The sequence below is a fragment of the Rhinoraja longicauda genome, chromosome 10 (assembly GCF_053455715.1).
Source record: "Rhinoraja longicauda isolate Sanriku21f chromosome 10, sRhiLon1.1, whole genome shotgun sequence".
NCBI lineage: Eukaryota > Metazoa > Chordata > Chondrichthyes > Rajiformes > Arhynchobatidae > Rhinoraja > Rhinoraja longicauda.
The window spans coordinates 3,337,719-3,352,021 of NC_135962.1; the positions used below are offsets into that span (position 1 = coordinate 3,337,719).

The 14,303-nt window shown below is 48.7% G+C and overlaps 1 protein-coding gene across 5 annotated transcripts in view; it reads left to right on the forward strand.

The window, feature by feature from the left end:
- The window catches only part of nin (ninein (GSK3B interacting protein)), a 142,582-nt gene that overhangs the window by 50,186 nt on the left and 78,093 nt on the right, over positions 1-14,303 (forward strand). For all 5 annotated transcript variants that reach the window (XM_078406067.1, XM_078406068.1, XM_078406069.1 and 2 more), the window contains one exon: positions 8,707-8,867. In XM_078406067.1, the coding sequence (XP_078262193.1) occupies positions 8,707-8,867 (161 nt within the window). The remainder of the gene's footprint in view (positions 1-8,706; positions 8,868-14,303) is intronic.

Sequence of the window (14,303 nt, forward strand, 5' to 3'; positions counted from 1 at the left end):
AAGGCAGTGGAGGCCAATGCTCTGAATGCATTCAAGAGAGAGCTAGATAGAGCTCTTAAGGATAGCGGAGTCAGGGGGTATGGGGAGAAGGCAGGAACGGGGTACTGATTGAGAATGATCAGCCATGATCACATTGAATGGCGGTGCGTATAGGCACGAAGGGCCAAATGGCCTCCTCCTGCACCTATTGTCTATTGCCCATCTTTCATACAGTCGGAACAATAGACCAGGAATTCGACTGAACCAATCCTTGAATTCTAGAACCATCCAGACCAACAAAGACTGTTTCCTGCTTCTCGCTGTAACCCTGAACCATCCATCTTTGGAATCCTTTGCCACCGCATGTAAAATCTGCTGCTGATAGTAAATCTTTTAAACTGTTGCTTGCAAACAGTGGCCAGATGCACCGTAGAAGGATTCTTGATCAGTACGGGTGTCAGGGGTTTTATGGGGAGAATGCAGGAGAACGGGGTTAGGAGGGAGAGATAGATCAGCCATGATTGAATGGCGGAGTGGACTCGATGGGCGAATTCCGCTCCTGTGACTTATGATAGTGGCGATGGGAAGCCAGTTGCTGTCTGTGTAAAGGTGGCCCGTTAGCAGGCCGCGTGTAGAGTGGCTGCCCTCTAGATGCTGCCCCATCGAGAGCACTCTCTGTTCACGCAGCGGCCCCATCACTGTCTCCACGCCTCTCCCCTGACATCAGCATGAAGAAGGGTCCCGACCCGAAACGTCACCCATTCCCTCTCTCCTGAGATGCTGCCTGTCCCGCTGAGTTACTCCAGCATTCTGTGTCCATCTTCGGTGTAAACCAGTATCTGCAGTTCCTTCGTACACATTTGTATTGGGGAAACTGTTTTGATTTTGCTAACGATAGTGAGTGTGGGATCTCTGACGCTCTAGACCACAGCAGCACCGGAACATTTCCAGGGTATTGGACAGAGTACAAAGTGCTGGAGGACATGGGGACCTTTCAGGTTGAGACCCTGGGGCCTGTGTAGTTCAGAGTTTATTTGGAGGTTAGAAACATAGAAGCATAGACAATAGGTGCAGGAGGAGGCCATTAGGCCCTTCGAGCCAGCACCGCCATTCATTGTGATCACGGCTGATCGTCCACAATCAATAACCCGTGCCTGCCTTCTTCCCATATCCCTTGATTCCACTAGCCCCTAGAGCTCTATCTAACTCTCTCTTAAATCCATCCAGTGATTTGGCCTCCACTGCCCTCTGTAGCAGAGAATTCCACAAATTCACAACTCTCTGGGTGAAAAAGTTTCTTCTCACCTCAGTTTTAAATGGCCTCCCCTTTATTCTAAGACTGTGGCCCCTGGTTCTGGACTCCCCCAACATTGGGAAATTTTTTCCTGCATCGAGCTTGTCCAGTCCTTTTACAATTTTATATGTTTCTATAAGATTCCCTCTCATCCTTCTAAACTCCAGTGAATACAAGCCTAGTCTTTTCAATCTTTCCTCATATGACAGTCCCACCATCCCAGGGATCAATCTCGTGAACCTACGCTGCACTGCCTCAATTACATGGATGTCCTTCCTCAAATTAGGAGACCAAAACTGTACACAATACTCCATATGTGGTCTACAACTGCAGAAGAACCTCTTTACTCCTATACTGAAATCCTCTTGTTATGAATATTCAATATGATCACGGCTGATCATCCAAAATCAGTATCCCATACCTGTTTTCTCCCCATATCCCTTGATTCCATTAGCCCCTAAGAGCTAAATCTAACTCTCTCTTGAAAACATCCAGTGAAATGGCCTACACTGGCTTCTGTGGCAGAGAATTCCACAGATTCACAACGCTCTGAGTGAAGACGTTTTTCCTCGTCTCAATCTCATCTCAGTTGTAGTGTTTAAAAGCCTGACTTTGGGACCCTTCTTCAGTTCATCATCAGTGATAGGAGCAGAATTAGGCCATTCAGCCCATCAAGTCTACTCCGCCATTCAATCATGGCGGCACGGTGGCGCAGCGGTAGAGTTGCTGCCTTACAGCGAATGCAGCGCCGGAGACTCAGGTTCGATCCTGACTACGGGCGCCGTCTGTACGGAGTTTGTACGTTCTCCCCGTGACCTGCGTGGGTTTTCTCAGAGACCTTCGGTTTCCTCCCACACTCCAAAGACGTACAGGTATGTAGGTTAATTGGCTGGGTTCATTTAAAAAAATGTTTAAAAAAATTGTCCCTAGTGTGTGTAGGATAGTGCGGGGATCGCTGGGCGGCGCGGACCCGGTGGGCCGAAGGGCTTGTTTCCGCGCTGTATATCTAAATCTAAATCTAAAATAAATAAATCTATCTCTCCCTCCAAACCCCATTCTCCTGCCTTCTCCCCGTAACCCCTGACACCCGTACTAATCAAGAATCTGTCCACAGTGTATCTCTGCCTTAAATATATCCACTGGCTTGGACAAAGTAGACCACCTCATGAGGACTTAAACTGAGCTAACTTGTGACCATTGGCCAAGGAGGATGAAAGGGATTACATGGAGCACTGTTAGAAGGAGGGGTAGTTCCTGATCATTAAAACCATTACACAATTGAAGATTCCCAGTCATTTCTATAATCGAGGCTAGTTAGAGTTCAGAGTAACTCGGGTCAATCTTGCAGCAAAATGTGTAGGAAAATAACTGCAGATGCTGGTTTAAATGGAAGGTAGACACAAAATGCTGGAGTAACTCAGCGGGTCAGGCAGCATCTCTGGAGAGAAGGAATGGGTAGCGGGTTCAGGCAATGTCTAGAGAGAGAGGGAATTCCTTCTCTCCAGAGATGCTGCCTGACCCGCTGAGTTACTCCTGCATTTTGTGTCTACCCTTCAATGTTGCAGCATCTAGTTTAACTGCTTTGTTTAGTTTAGTGTAGTTCAGTACAGTACAGTTCAGTACAGTTTAGTTTATCATCACAAAAAGCTTTTGTTGCGTGCTAACCAGTCAGCAGAAAGACAATACATGATTACAATCGAGCCATTTACAGTGTACAGATACATGATAAGGGTATAACGTTTGGTGCAAGATAAAGCCAATCAAGGATGGTCCAAGGGACTCCTATGAGGTAGATAGTAGTTCAGCACTGCTCTCTGGTTGTGGTGGGATGGTTCAGTTGCCTGATAACAGCTGGGAAGAACCTGTCCCTGAATCTGGAGGTGTGCGTTTCCACACTTCTGCACCCTTTGCCCGATGGGAGAGGGGAGAAGAGGGAGTGGCCAGGGTGTGACTGGTCCTTGGTTATGCTGCTGGTCTTGCCGAGGCAGCGCGATGTGTAGATGGAGTCAATGGAAGGGAGGTTGGTTTGTGTGATGGTTTGGGCTGCATCCACAATTCCCTGCAATTTCTTCAGGAGGTTAAGATGTCCGTGCTGTGAATTTACACGCTGAGTTCCTGTGAATTTGCCTCAGTTGTTAACAGAAGCAGCTGGGGATTTGATCAGCGTGTAATCCGACTAAAAATACCTTTATTGACATCAGCTTGCACCTTTTTGTTGTGGCTCGGGAACCCAAGGGCTCTTCAAACCCAGCCTTGCCTGAATCTTTTAATTAAGAGCAAAAAGTGTTCTGGAGGAGCATGTGCATGGTCTAAATTAGACAAACAAGGTGTATGTCTTAAAAATTAAAAAAAACGGGGAAGGCAACTCAACAGTGGCTAACGAGGGAAATTAAGGATCGTGTTAAATCCAAGGAAGAGGCATATAAATTGGCCTGAGGAAGCAGCAAACCAGAGGACTGGGAGAAATTTAGAACTCAACAGAGGAGGACAAAGGGGTTATTAAGAGGGGGAAAAAAGAGCATGAGAGAAAGCTTGCGGGGAATAGAAAAACTGACTGTAAACGTTTCTTTAGATATGTAAAGAGGAAAAGATTAGTGAAGACAAATGTAGGTCCCTTACAGTCAGACACAGGTGAATTTATAATGGGAAACAAAGGAGTGGCAGAACAGCTAAACGAGTACTTTGGATCTGTCTTCACTAAGGAAGACACCAACAATCTCCCAGATGTACCAGTGGACAGAGGTCCTAGGGTGACGGAGGAACTGAAGGAAATTCACATTAGGCAGGAAATGGTGTTGGGTAGACTGATGGGACTGAAGGCTGATAAATTCCCAGGGCCTGATGGTCTGCATCCCAGGGTACTTAAGGAGGTGGCTCTAGAAATCAAGGACGCATTGGTGATCATTTTCCAATGTTCTATAGATTCAGGATCAGTTCCTGTGGATTGGAGGGTAGCTAATGTTATCCCACTTTTTAAGAAGATGTTGTACAGATGGGCAGAAATTAATAATCAGAGCAGGGAAATAAGATTATAATTTGTATGCCTAACATCTGATATGAGCTCAGAAATATACTGATAATGCTGTTGTGGAACCAATATGAGACTTCATTACCTTTAAAATGGGTGAAATTTCAGCTATATTGTCCTGTCATCCTTAGACGAATGCCTCGTTTGTCTAATTTGGAATCACCTCTGAGCCCAAAGAAGGCTCTCAACCCGAAACACCATCTGTCAATTCCCTCCAGAGATTTTTTTGAATTAAGGTTGGAATCAGATCACCAGTTATCTGATTTCATGAAAGAGCAGATTCCAGGCGCCTGGATCGAACGTAACAAAAACTTTCACTGTACCTCGGTACACGTGACAATAAACCAAGCTGAACAAGGATGAGAGGGGATCTTATCGAAATGTATAAGATTATTAAGGGGTTGGACACGTTAGAGGCAGGAAACATGTTCCCAGAACAAGGTGCCACAGTTTAAGAATAAGGGGTAGGCCATTTAGAACTGAGATGAGGAAAAACGTTTTCAGTCAGAGAGTTGTGAATCTGTGGAATTCTCTGCCTCAGAGGGCAGTGGAGGCCAATTCTCTGAATATATTCAAGAGAGAGCTAGATAGAGCTCTTAAGGATAGCGGAGTCAGGGGGTATGGGGAGAAGGCAGGAACGGGGTACTGATTGAGAATGATCAGCCATGATCACATTGAATGGCGGTGCTGGCTCGAAGGGCCGAATGGCCTCTTCCTGCACCTATTGTCTATTATCTATTATCTATTAACAATAAACTAAACTGAACTGATGGTAAAGCTCAATAGCTTTAAGTCACACAAGGAACTGCAGATGCTAGTTTACAACTGAGGACAAAAACTGCTGGAGTAATTCAGCGGGTCAGGCAGCATCTCAGAGAGCGTAGAAAAGTGACGTTTCGGGTCGGGACCCGTCTTTGGATTGAAAAACGGGTCCCAATCTGAAACGTCACCTGTCCATGTTCTCCAGAGATGCTGCCTGACCCGCTGAGTTACTCCAGCACTCTATGAAACGTCACCTATCCATGTTCTCCAGAGATGCTGCCTGACCCGCTGAGTTACTCCAGCACATTATAACTTGGTTTGGCAAGCTCTATTTTTGGAAATTGTTTACACCTCGGGGCTGTTTTCACAAGTTCCTTTTTCGTGAGGAAGCTGCATTTTTGCAATATATCAGATCATATCATCGTCCTTCCTTCCTTCCTTCCTTCCTTCCTTTCTCTGTAGTCGTGCCTTTTGAATGCGCATGGCTATTAAAGATGGGTTCCCACACACCATGTCTCCCTGTCACAGTCATAGAGTGACACAGTGTGGAACCTTCGGCCCAACTTGCCCACACCGGTCAACATGTCCCAGCTACCCGAGTCCCACCTGCCCGCATCCCTCCAAACCTGTCCTATCCATGTACCTGTTTAACTGTTTCTTAAACGTTGGGATAGTCCCAGCCTCGACTACCTCCTCTGGCAGCTCGTTCCATACACCCACCACCCTCTGTGTGAAAAAGCTGCCCCTCTTAAATCTCTCCCCTCTCACCCTAAGCCTGTGCCCTCTGGATTTAGAATCCTCTACCATGTGGTAAAGACTGTGAGCATTCACGTTCTCCGTGCCCCGTCGTGATCTTGTGCACCTCAGTAAGGTCACCCCTCAGCTTCCCCTGCTCCAGTGTAAATAACCCCAGCCTGTCCCACCCTCTCCCTGTAACTCAACCCCGCAGGCACAGGTAACCTCCTGGTGGATACAAAATGCTGGGGTAACTCAGCGGGTCAGGCAGCATCTCTGGAGAGAAGGAACGGGTGAAGTTTCGGGTCGAGACCCTTCTTCAGACTGAAAGTCACGGGAAAGGGAAACGAGAGATACAGGCGATGATGTGGAGAGATAAAGAACAATGAATGAAAGATACACAAAAAAACAACAATGATAAAGGGAACAGGCCATTATTAGCTGTTTGGTGAAAAGGGGAAGCTGCTGCGACTTAGGTGGGGGAGGGATAGAGATAGAGAGAGGGTTACTTGAAGGTAATAGATGACACAGTGGTAGAGTTGCTGCCTTACAGCGCCAGAGACCTGGGTTCGATCCCGACCTCAGGTGCTGTCTGTACGGAGTTTGTACGTTCTCCCCGTGACCACGTGGGTTTCCTCCCACACTCCAAAGACGTACATGTTTGTAGGTTAATTGGCTTGGGATACAGTAATTCTAAATTGTCCCTAGTGGGTGTAAGATAGTGTTAGTGTGCGGGGATCGCTGGGCGGCGCGGTCCCGGTGGGCCGAAGGGCCTGTTTCCGCGCTGTATCTCTAAATTAAACTAAACTAAGCTCATTGGTCGCCGTGACCTCTCTTCTTTGCCCTGACCCCACTAATTGCAAACCGCACACTGCAAATGGTGGATGCTCTGACTAGTTTATAATACCTCCTGGGCAGTCAACATAGAAACGAAGAATCAGGTCAATGACTGACCCAACCAGCCCCAAGAACCTGCCCTCACTTTTAATATCGTAACTGCTCTGATTATCTCCTTCATTTGGATGAGACATCACTAGCGTTGACAGAGATCTTGGTCAGGATGGGCGAGTTGGGCTGAAGGGCCTGTTTCCATGCAGTATGACTGTGGGACTCTGCATACCTATACACCCATGGGGGCCTTTCATCCCCCTGTCAAGAACCTATCGACTTGTCTCCTGTAAATATTTATAGACTCGCCAACTGCTTTGAGGAAAAGAGTTCCAAAGACTGAGGTACTTTGTTCCTTGCAGGTCAAGTCGCAAGGTGGTTAAAAAGGCTTTTGGCACATTGGCCTTCATCAGTCAGAGTACTGAGTGTAGAAGTTGGGAGGTCATGTTGCAGTTGGTGAGACCACATTTAGAGTATTGTGTTCAGTTCAGTTCTGGGCACCATGTTATAGGAAAGATGTTGTCAAGCTAGAAAGGGTACAGAGAAGATTTACCAGGATGTTGTCAGGACTCGAGGGAGTGAGCACCAGGGAGAGGTTGAGCAGGCTGGGACTCTATTCCTTGGAGCGCAGGAGGATGAGGGGTGATCTTATAGAGGTGTACAAAATCATGATTGGATAGATCGGGTAGATACACAAAGTCTCTTGACCAGAGTAGGGGAATCGAGGACCAGAGGACATAGGTTTAAGGTGAAGGGGAAAATATTTAATGGGAATCTGAGGGGTAACTTTTTCACACAAAGGGTGGTGGGTGTATGGAACAAGGTAGTTGAGGCTGGGACTATCCCAACATTTAAGAAACAATTAGACAGGTACATGGATAGGACAGGTTTGGAGGGATATGGGCCAAACGTTGGCAGGTGGGACTAGTATCCACACTGATCAGTGATTCCCGCACATTAACACAATCCTACACTATGGACAATTTTTGACACCTCATTGGAGACCCGCGGACTCTCCCTGATCGGACTTTGCTGGCTTTAGCATGCACTAAACATTATTCCCTTACCATGTATCTATGCCTTAATCGTAATCATGTATTGTCTTTCTGCTGACTGGTTAGCATGCAGCAAAAGATTTTCACTGTACCTCGGTACACGTGACAATAAACTAAACCGAATAGAAATTTTGAGGAAAAACACAAAAAGCTGGAGTAACTCAGCGGGTCAGAAAGCATCTCTGGAGAGGAGGAATGGGTGACGTTTCGGGTAGGGTAGAAGTAGGGGTCTCGACCTGAAACGTCACCTATTCCTTTTCTTCAGAGATGCTGTCTGACTCGCTGAGTTACTCCAACTTTTTTGTGCCTATCTTTGGTCTAACCCAGCATCTGCAGTTCATTACTACACTTTGTACATTGATACCAAGCCAATTAACCTACAAACCTGTACGTATGTCTTTGGAGTGTGGGAGGAGACCGAAGATCTCGGAGAAAACCCACGCAGGTCACGGGGAAAAGGTACAAACTCCGTGCAGACAGCACCCGTAGTCGGGATGGAACCCGGGTCTCTGGCGCTGTGAGGCAATAGCCTGACCGCTGCGCCACCGTGCCGCCCGAGCCTGTGTGAGAGTGCTAGAAACCATAGAAAATAGATGCAGGAGGAGGCCATTCGGCCCTTCGAGCCAGCACTACCATTCATTGTGATCATGGCTGATCATCCACAATCAGTAACCCGTGCCTGCCTTCTCCCCATATCCCTTGATTCCACTAGCCCCTGGAGCTCTATCTAACTCTCTTTTAAATTCATCCAGTGAATTGGCCTCCACTGCCCTCTGTGGCAGAGAATTCCACAAATTCACAACTCTCTGGGTGAAAAAAGTTTTTTTTTCTCACCTCAGTTTTAAATGGCCTCCCCTTTATTCGTAGACTGTGCGGCCCCTGGTTCTGGACTCCCCCAACACGGGGAAGGTTTTTCTTTGGGTGTGGGATGTTGCGGCTGTTGACAACGTGCCCTGTGCTTGCAGACTCCACCGAGGTGCAGCCCAAGTACGTGAAGGATGGCAAGCGCTACGGACGGAGGACGGTGCCGGAGTTCCAGGGTTCGCTGGAGGAGGTGACGGGGACGGTGACAGTGACGTCCGATGGCAGGCAGCCTGAGGAACCACCGCGGGCCGATGGCATTGAGGTGGGATTCTGTCCTTCCCCTTTCCCTTTTGTGGCTCAACCACATTTCCAGCCTCGCATTTATTAGTCTGTATTTATTCACAAAATGTTGGAGTAACTCAGCGGGTCAGGCAGCATCTCGGGAGAGAAGGAATGGGTGACGTTTCGGGTCGAGACCCTTCTTCAGACTGATGTCAGGGGGGCGGGACAAAGGAAGGATATAGGTGGAGACAGGAAGATAGAGGGAGAACTGGGAAGGGGGAGGGGAAGAGAGGGACAGAGGAACTATCTAAAGTTGGAGAAGTCAATGTTCATACCACTGGGCTGCAAACTGCCCAGGCGAAATATGAGGTGCTGTTCCTCCAATTTCCGGTGGGACTCACTATGGCACTGGAGGAGGCCCATGACAGAAAGGTCAGACTGGGAATGGGAGGGGGAGTTGAAGTGCTCAGCCACCGGGAGATCCGATTGGTTAATGAGGACCGAGCGCAGGTGTTGAGCGAAGCGATCGCCGAGCCTGCGTTTGGTTTCGCCGATGTAAATAAGTTGACATCTGGAGCAGCGGATACAATAGATGAGGTTGGAGGAGGTGCAGGTGAACCTCTGTCTCACCTGGAAAGACTGAAGTTCAGTTTAGAGATACAGCGCCGATCTGGCCCTTCGGCCCACCGGGTCGGCGCCGACCAGCGATCCCCGCACATTTAACACCACCCTACACACACTCGGGACAAGTGTACACTTTACAATTATGCCAAGGCAATTAACCTACAAACCTGTGCATCTTTGGAGTGTGGGAGGAAACCGGAGCGCCCGGAGGAAACCCACGCGGTCACAAGGAGAACATGCAAACTCCGTACCGACAGCACCCGTAGTCAGGATCAACCCGGGTCTCTGGAGCTGTCGGGCAGCAACTCTACCGTGCCGACCCATATTACTAAATATCTCTTAGACGTCCATCTTAAGAGGCGGAGAATACTGCTTTTCCGGTTTCTAAAATATTTGCAGGTGTAGTCTGATAATTGGTGAACTTGTCATTGGACTTACAGCTGAAGACAGGTTTCAGAGTGTTGGGGATGGGGCTCATGGAATGACAGCACTGTTTCCACACACGGTCTCCACATTCATGTAGCTCCTTTCATAGAGTCAGGGACTGATGCAGCGTGGAAACAGGCTAACTTGCCCACACCGGCCAACATGTCCCAGCTACACAAGTCCCACCTGCCTGCATTTGGTCCATATCCCTCCAAACCTGTCCTATCTATGTACCTGTCTAACTGTTTCTTAAATGTTGGGATAGTCCCTGACGCAACTACCTCCTCTGGCAGCTTGTTCCATACACCCACCACCCTCTGTGTGAAAAGGTTACCCCTCAGATTCCTGTTAAATCTTTTCCCCTTCACATTAAACCTATGTCCTCTGGTCCTCGATTCCCCTACTCTGGGTGAGAGACTTTGTGCATCTACCTGATCTTTTCAATCGTGATTGTATACACCTCTATAAGATCACCCCTCATCCTCCTGTGCTCCAAGGAATAAAGTCCCAGCCTGCCCAACCTCTCCCTGTAGCTCAGACCCTCTAGTCAAGTCAAGTCAATTTTATTTGTATAGCACATTTAAAAACAACCCACGTTGACCAAAGTGTTGTACATCAGTTCAGGTACTAAGAAACGAACATACAATGGCACACAAACATAACAGCACATACATAAACAGTTCACAGTGCCCCCTCAGAGGGCCTCAAACGCTAGGGAGTAGAAATAGGTTTTGAGCCTGGACTTAAAGGAGTCGATGGAGGGGGCAGTTCTGATGGGGAGAGGGATGCTGTTCCACAGTCTAGGAGCTGCAACCGCAAAAGCGCGGTCACCCCTGAGCTTAAGCCTAGACCGCGGGATAGTCAGTAGCCCCAAGTCGGCCGACCTGAGGGACCTGGAGATAGAGAGGTGGGTTAGAAGATGTTTGATATGGGGGGGGGGGGGGGGGGGCAAGCCCATTTAGGGCTTTGTATGTGAATAGGAGGAGCTTGAAGTTGATTCTGTACTGTACTGGGAGCCAGTGGAGAGAGGCCAGAATCGGGGTGATGTGGTCCCTTTTACGGGTACCCGTCAGGAGTCTCGCTGCGGCGTTTTGGACCAATTGCAGGCGGGACAGGGATGATTGGCTGGTCCCAGTGTATAGGGAGTTGCAGTAGTCTAGTTCTTTGCACTCTTTCCAGATTAACAACATCCCTCCTGTAGCAAGGTGGCCAAAACTAAACACGATACTCTGAGTGTGGCTTCACCAACGTCCTGTACAACTGTAACATTACATCCCAGCGTTTATACTCAATGCCCTGACTGGTGAAGGCCAATGTACTGAAAGCCTTCAAGACCACCCCATCTACCTGTGACTCCACCTTCAGGGAACTATGTACCTGCACTCCTAGATCCCTCTGCTGTACAACACCACCCAGAGCTCTGCTATTCACCGTGAAGGTACTGCCTTGGTTTGACTTTAGATTTTTTTTTAGATTTAGAGATACAGCGCAGAAACAGGCCCTTCGGCCCACCAGGTCCGCGCCGCCCAGCGATCCCCGCACATTAACACTATCCTACACCCACTAGGGACAATTTAAAAAAAACATTTGCCCAGCCAATTAACCTACAAACCGGTACGTTTTTGGAGTGTGGGAGGAAACCGAAGATCTCGGAGAAAACCCACGCAGGTCACGGGGAGAACGTACAAACCCCGTACAGACAGCACCCGTAGTTGGGATGGAACCCGGGTCTCCGGCGCTGCATTCGCTGTAAGGCGGCAACTCTACCGCTGCGCCACCATGCCGCCGTTCTGCGCTTCCCAAATGCAACACCTCACACTTATCTGCATTAAACTCCATCTGCCATTCCTCAGCCCACTTGCCCAACTGATCAAGAATCTGCTGCGATTTTTGATAACCATCTTTACTATCTATAAGTGTGGGAAGGAACTGCAGATGCTGGTTTAAACCGAAGATGGACACAAAAAGCTGGAGTTAACTCAGCGGGACAGGCAGCATCTCTGGAGAGAAGGAACAGTCTGAAGAAGGGTCATGATCCGAAACGTCACCAGAGATACTGTCTGACCCGCTGAGATACTCCGGCCTTCACCATCTACAGTACCACCTACTCTAGTGTCATCTGCGAACTTACCAAACATGTTTCGTAAGTTCTCATCGTATTGCTACATTCCTAAGTTTATCACAGATTCAAAAATGTGTAGATCTGCATTAACTGTGGCGCGTCGAGAGAGGCCCGAAATAAAGGCAAGGAGCCGGGTATTTTGGGGGCGTTATGGTTTATTACACAGTTATCAGACGGGTCGAGTCTGCCGGAATGGCTTCGCGCCCAAAACCTTGTCCTTATATATGTACTACCGGACCGCCCCCCTGGACTGGTCCATTTCCGTGCCGAGGGGTCGGTAGTGGTATGGCCCGACCCTTGGGAGTCGCCACAGGACCCCCCCCCCAGAACCGGAGGCACGAAACGCACTGGTGGTCGCACAACCCGACCGGACCGCGTGCGGTAATCGGTCGACAGAGGGGCCGGCGGAGGGACAGGTGGTGGGACCCGCAAAGGTGGGCGACCTCGTGGCCGAGGCTGGGCAACCCGCACCGGTTGGTCAATGTCTAAGTGGGCCGGCTTCAGGCGGTCCAGGCCTTTATTTCGGGCCTCTCTCGACGCGCCACATAACAAATATTTATAAAATGAAAAAACAAAGGCTCCAAATCTCTATAGTTTATTTTCATATCACCAGACGTGGAAGTGTTTAGTTCAGTTTATTGTCACGTGTACCGAGCGAGGTACAGTGAAAAGCTTTCGTTGCGCGCTATCCAGTCAGCGGAAAGACAATACGTGATTACAATCGAGCCATTTACAGTGTACAGATACATGATAAGGGAATGTAAGAAAATAACTGCAGATGCTGGTACAAATCGAAGGTATTTATTCACAAAATGCTGGAGTAACTCAGCGGGACAGGCAGCATCTCGGGAGAGAAGGAATGGGTGACGTTTCGGGTCGAGACCCTTCTTCAGACTCGAATGGGTGACGTTTTGGGTTGAGACCCTTCTTCTGAATGTCACCCATTCCTTCTCTCCTGAGATGCTGCCTGACCTGCTGAGTTACTCCAGCATTTTGTGAATAAATACCATGATAAGGGAATAACGTTTAGTGCGAGGTAAAGCCAGCAAAGTCTGATCAAGGATAGTCTGAGGGTCACCGATGAGGTGGGTAGCAGTTCCGGACCGCTGTCTGGTTGCGCTGGGATTTGCTGCAAGCACGACCCTTTGTTACTGCAGTGTGATGTTAATGAGCTGCTGACAAAAGCTGGCCTTTAGTCACGGTTATTTGCTCTGCCTGACTTGTGAACGATGGTCTGCTTCCATGAAGCAGATGGTGAAGGTTGTGCAGCTTACAGCCCAGCGGTATGAATATTGATTGCTCTAACTTCAAGTAACCCCTGCATCGCCTCTCTCCCCATTCACCCCCCCACCCACCCAGATCGCACCAGCTTCATCGTTGTCTGGTTGCCTCTCATTGTCTGTAATTCGCTTTAACCTAGCTCTTGCTAACATTTATCATCGTTACATTTTTGCACAACTTTCATTCATTTGTTCTGCATCTCTCTACATCTTTCTACATCACCGTCTATAACTCTCGATTCCCTCTCCCCTGACTCTCAGTCTGAAGAAGGGTCTCGGCCCGAAACGTCACCCATTCCTTCTCTCCCGAGATGCTGCCTGACCCGCTGAGTTACTCCAGCATTTTGTGAATAAATACCTTCGCAGTCTGACGAAGATTGTCGACCCGAAACGTCACCCGTTCCTTCTCTCCAGAGGTGCTGCCTGTCCTGCTGAGTTGCGCCAGCATTTTGTGTCTGTGTCTGATTGTAGGTGTGTTTGTTTTGGTGCTGGGGGATGTGGTGCAGAATACTAACGTGTGCCATCTGTAGTCGCGGCACCAGCTGTGTGTGTGTGTGTGTGTGTGTGTGTCCGTCTGGATAATGTATCTGCGTCACGTGGATGGATGGCTGTCACACACTGAATCCTTCACCCCCTTCCCCACGCCGGCCCTACACACTGTCAGCATTCAATCCCATGGGGAAAACGCCATTTTGTTCTTGCATGGCGTATTTTATAAAGGACACAGAGTGCTGGAGTAACTCAGCGGGACAGGCAGCATCTCTGGAGAGGAGGAACGGGTGACGAGACCCTTCTTCAGACTGAGAGTCAGGGGAGAGGGCGACACAGAGATAAGGAAGGGCAAGGTGTGAAAACGAGACATCAAGGGGGATGTGGCTCAAGGACAATGTAGAACAGATCATCGTTAGCTAGGAGAAGGTGACAATGAAGCATACCAAGATAAAATTGAATCAGGAAGACAGTCAGTCGGGTCGGAGAACTAGGATGGGGAGGGATGGAGAGAGAGGGAAAGCAAGGGATATTT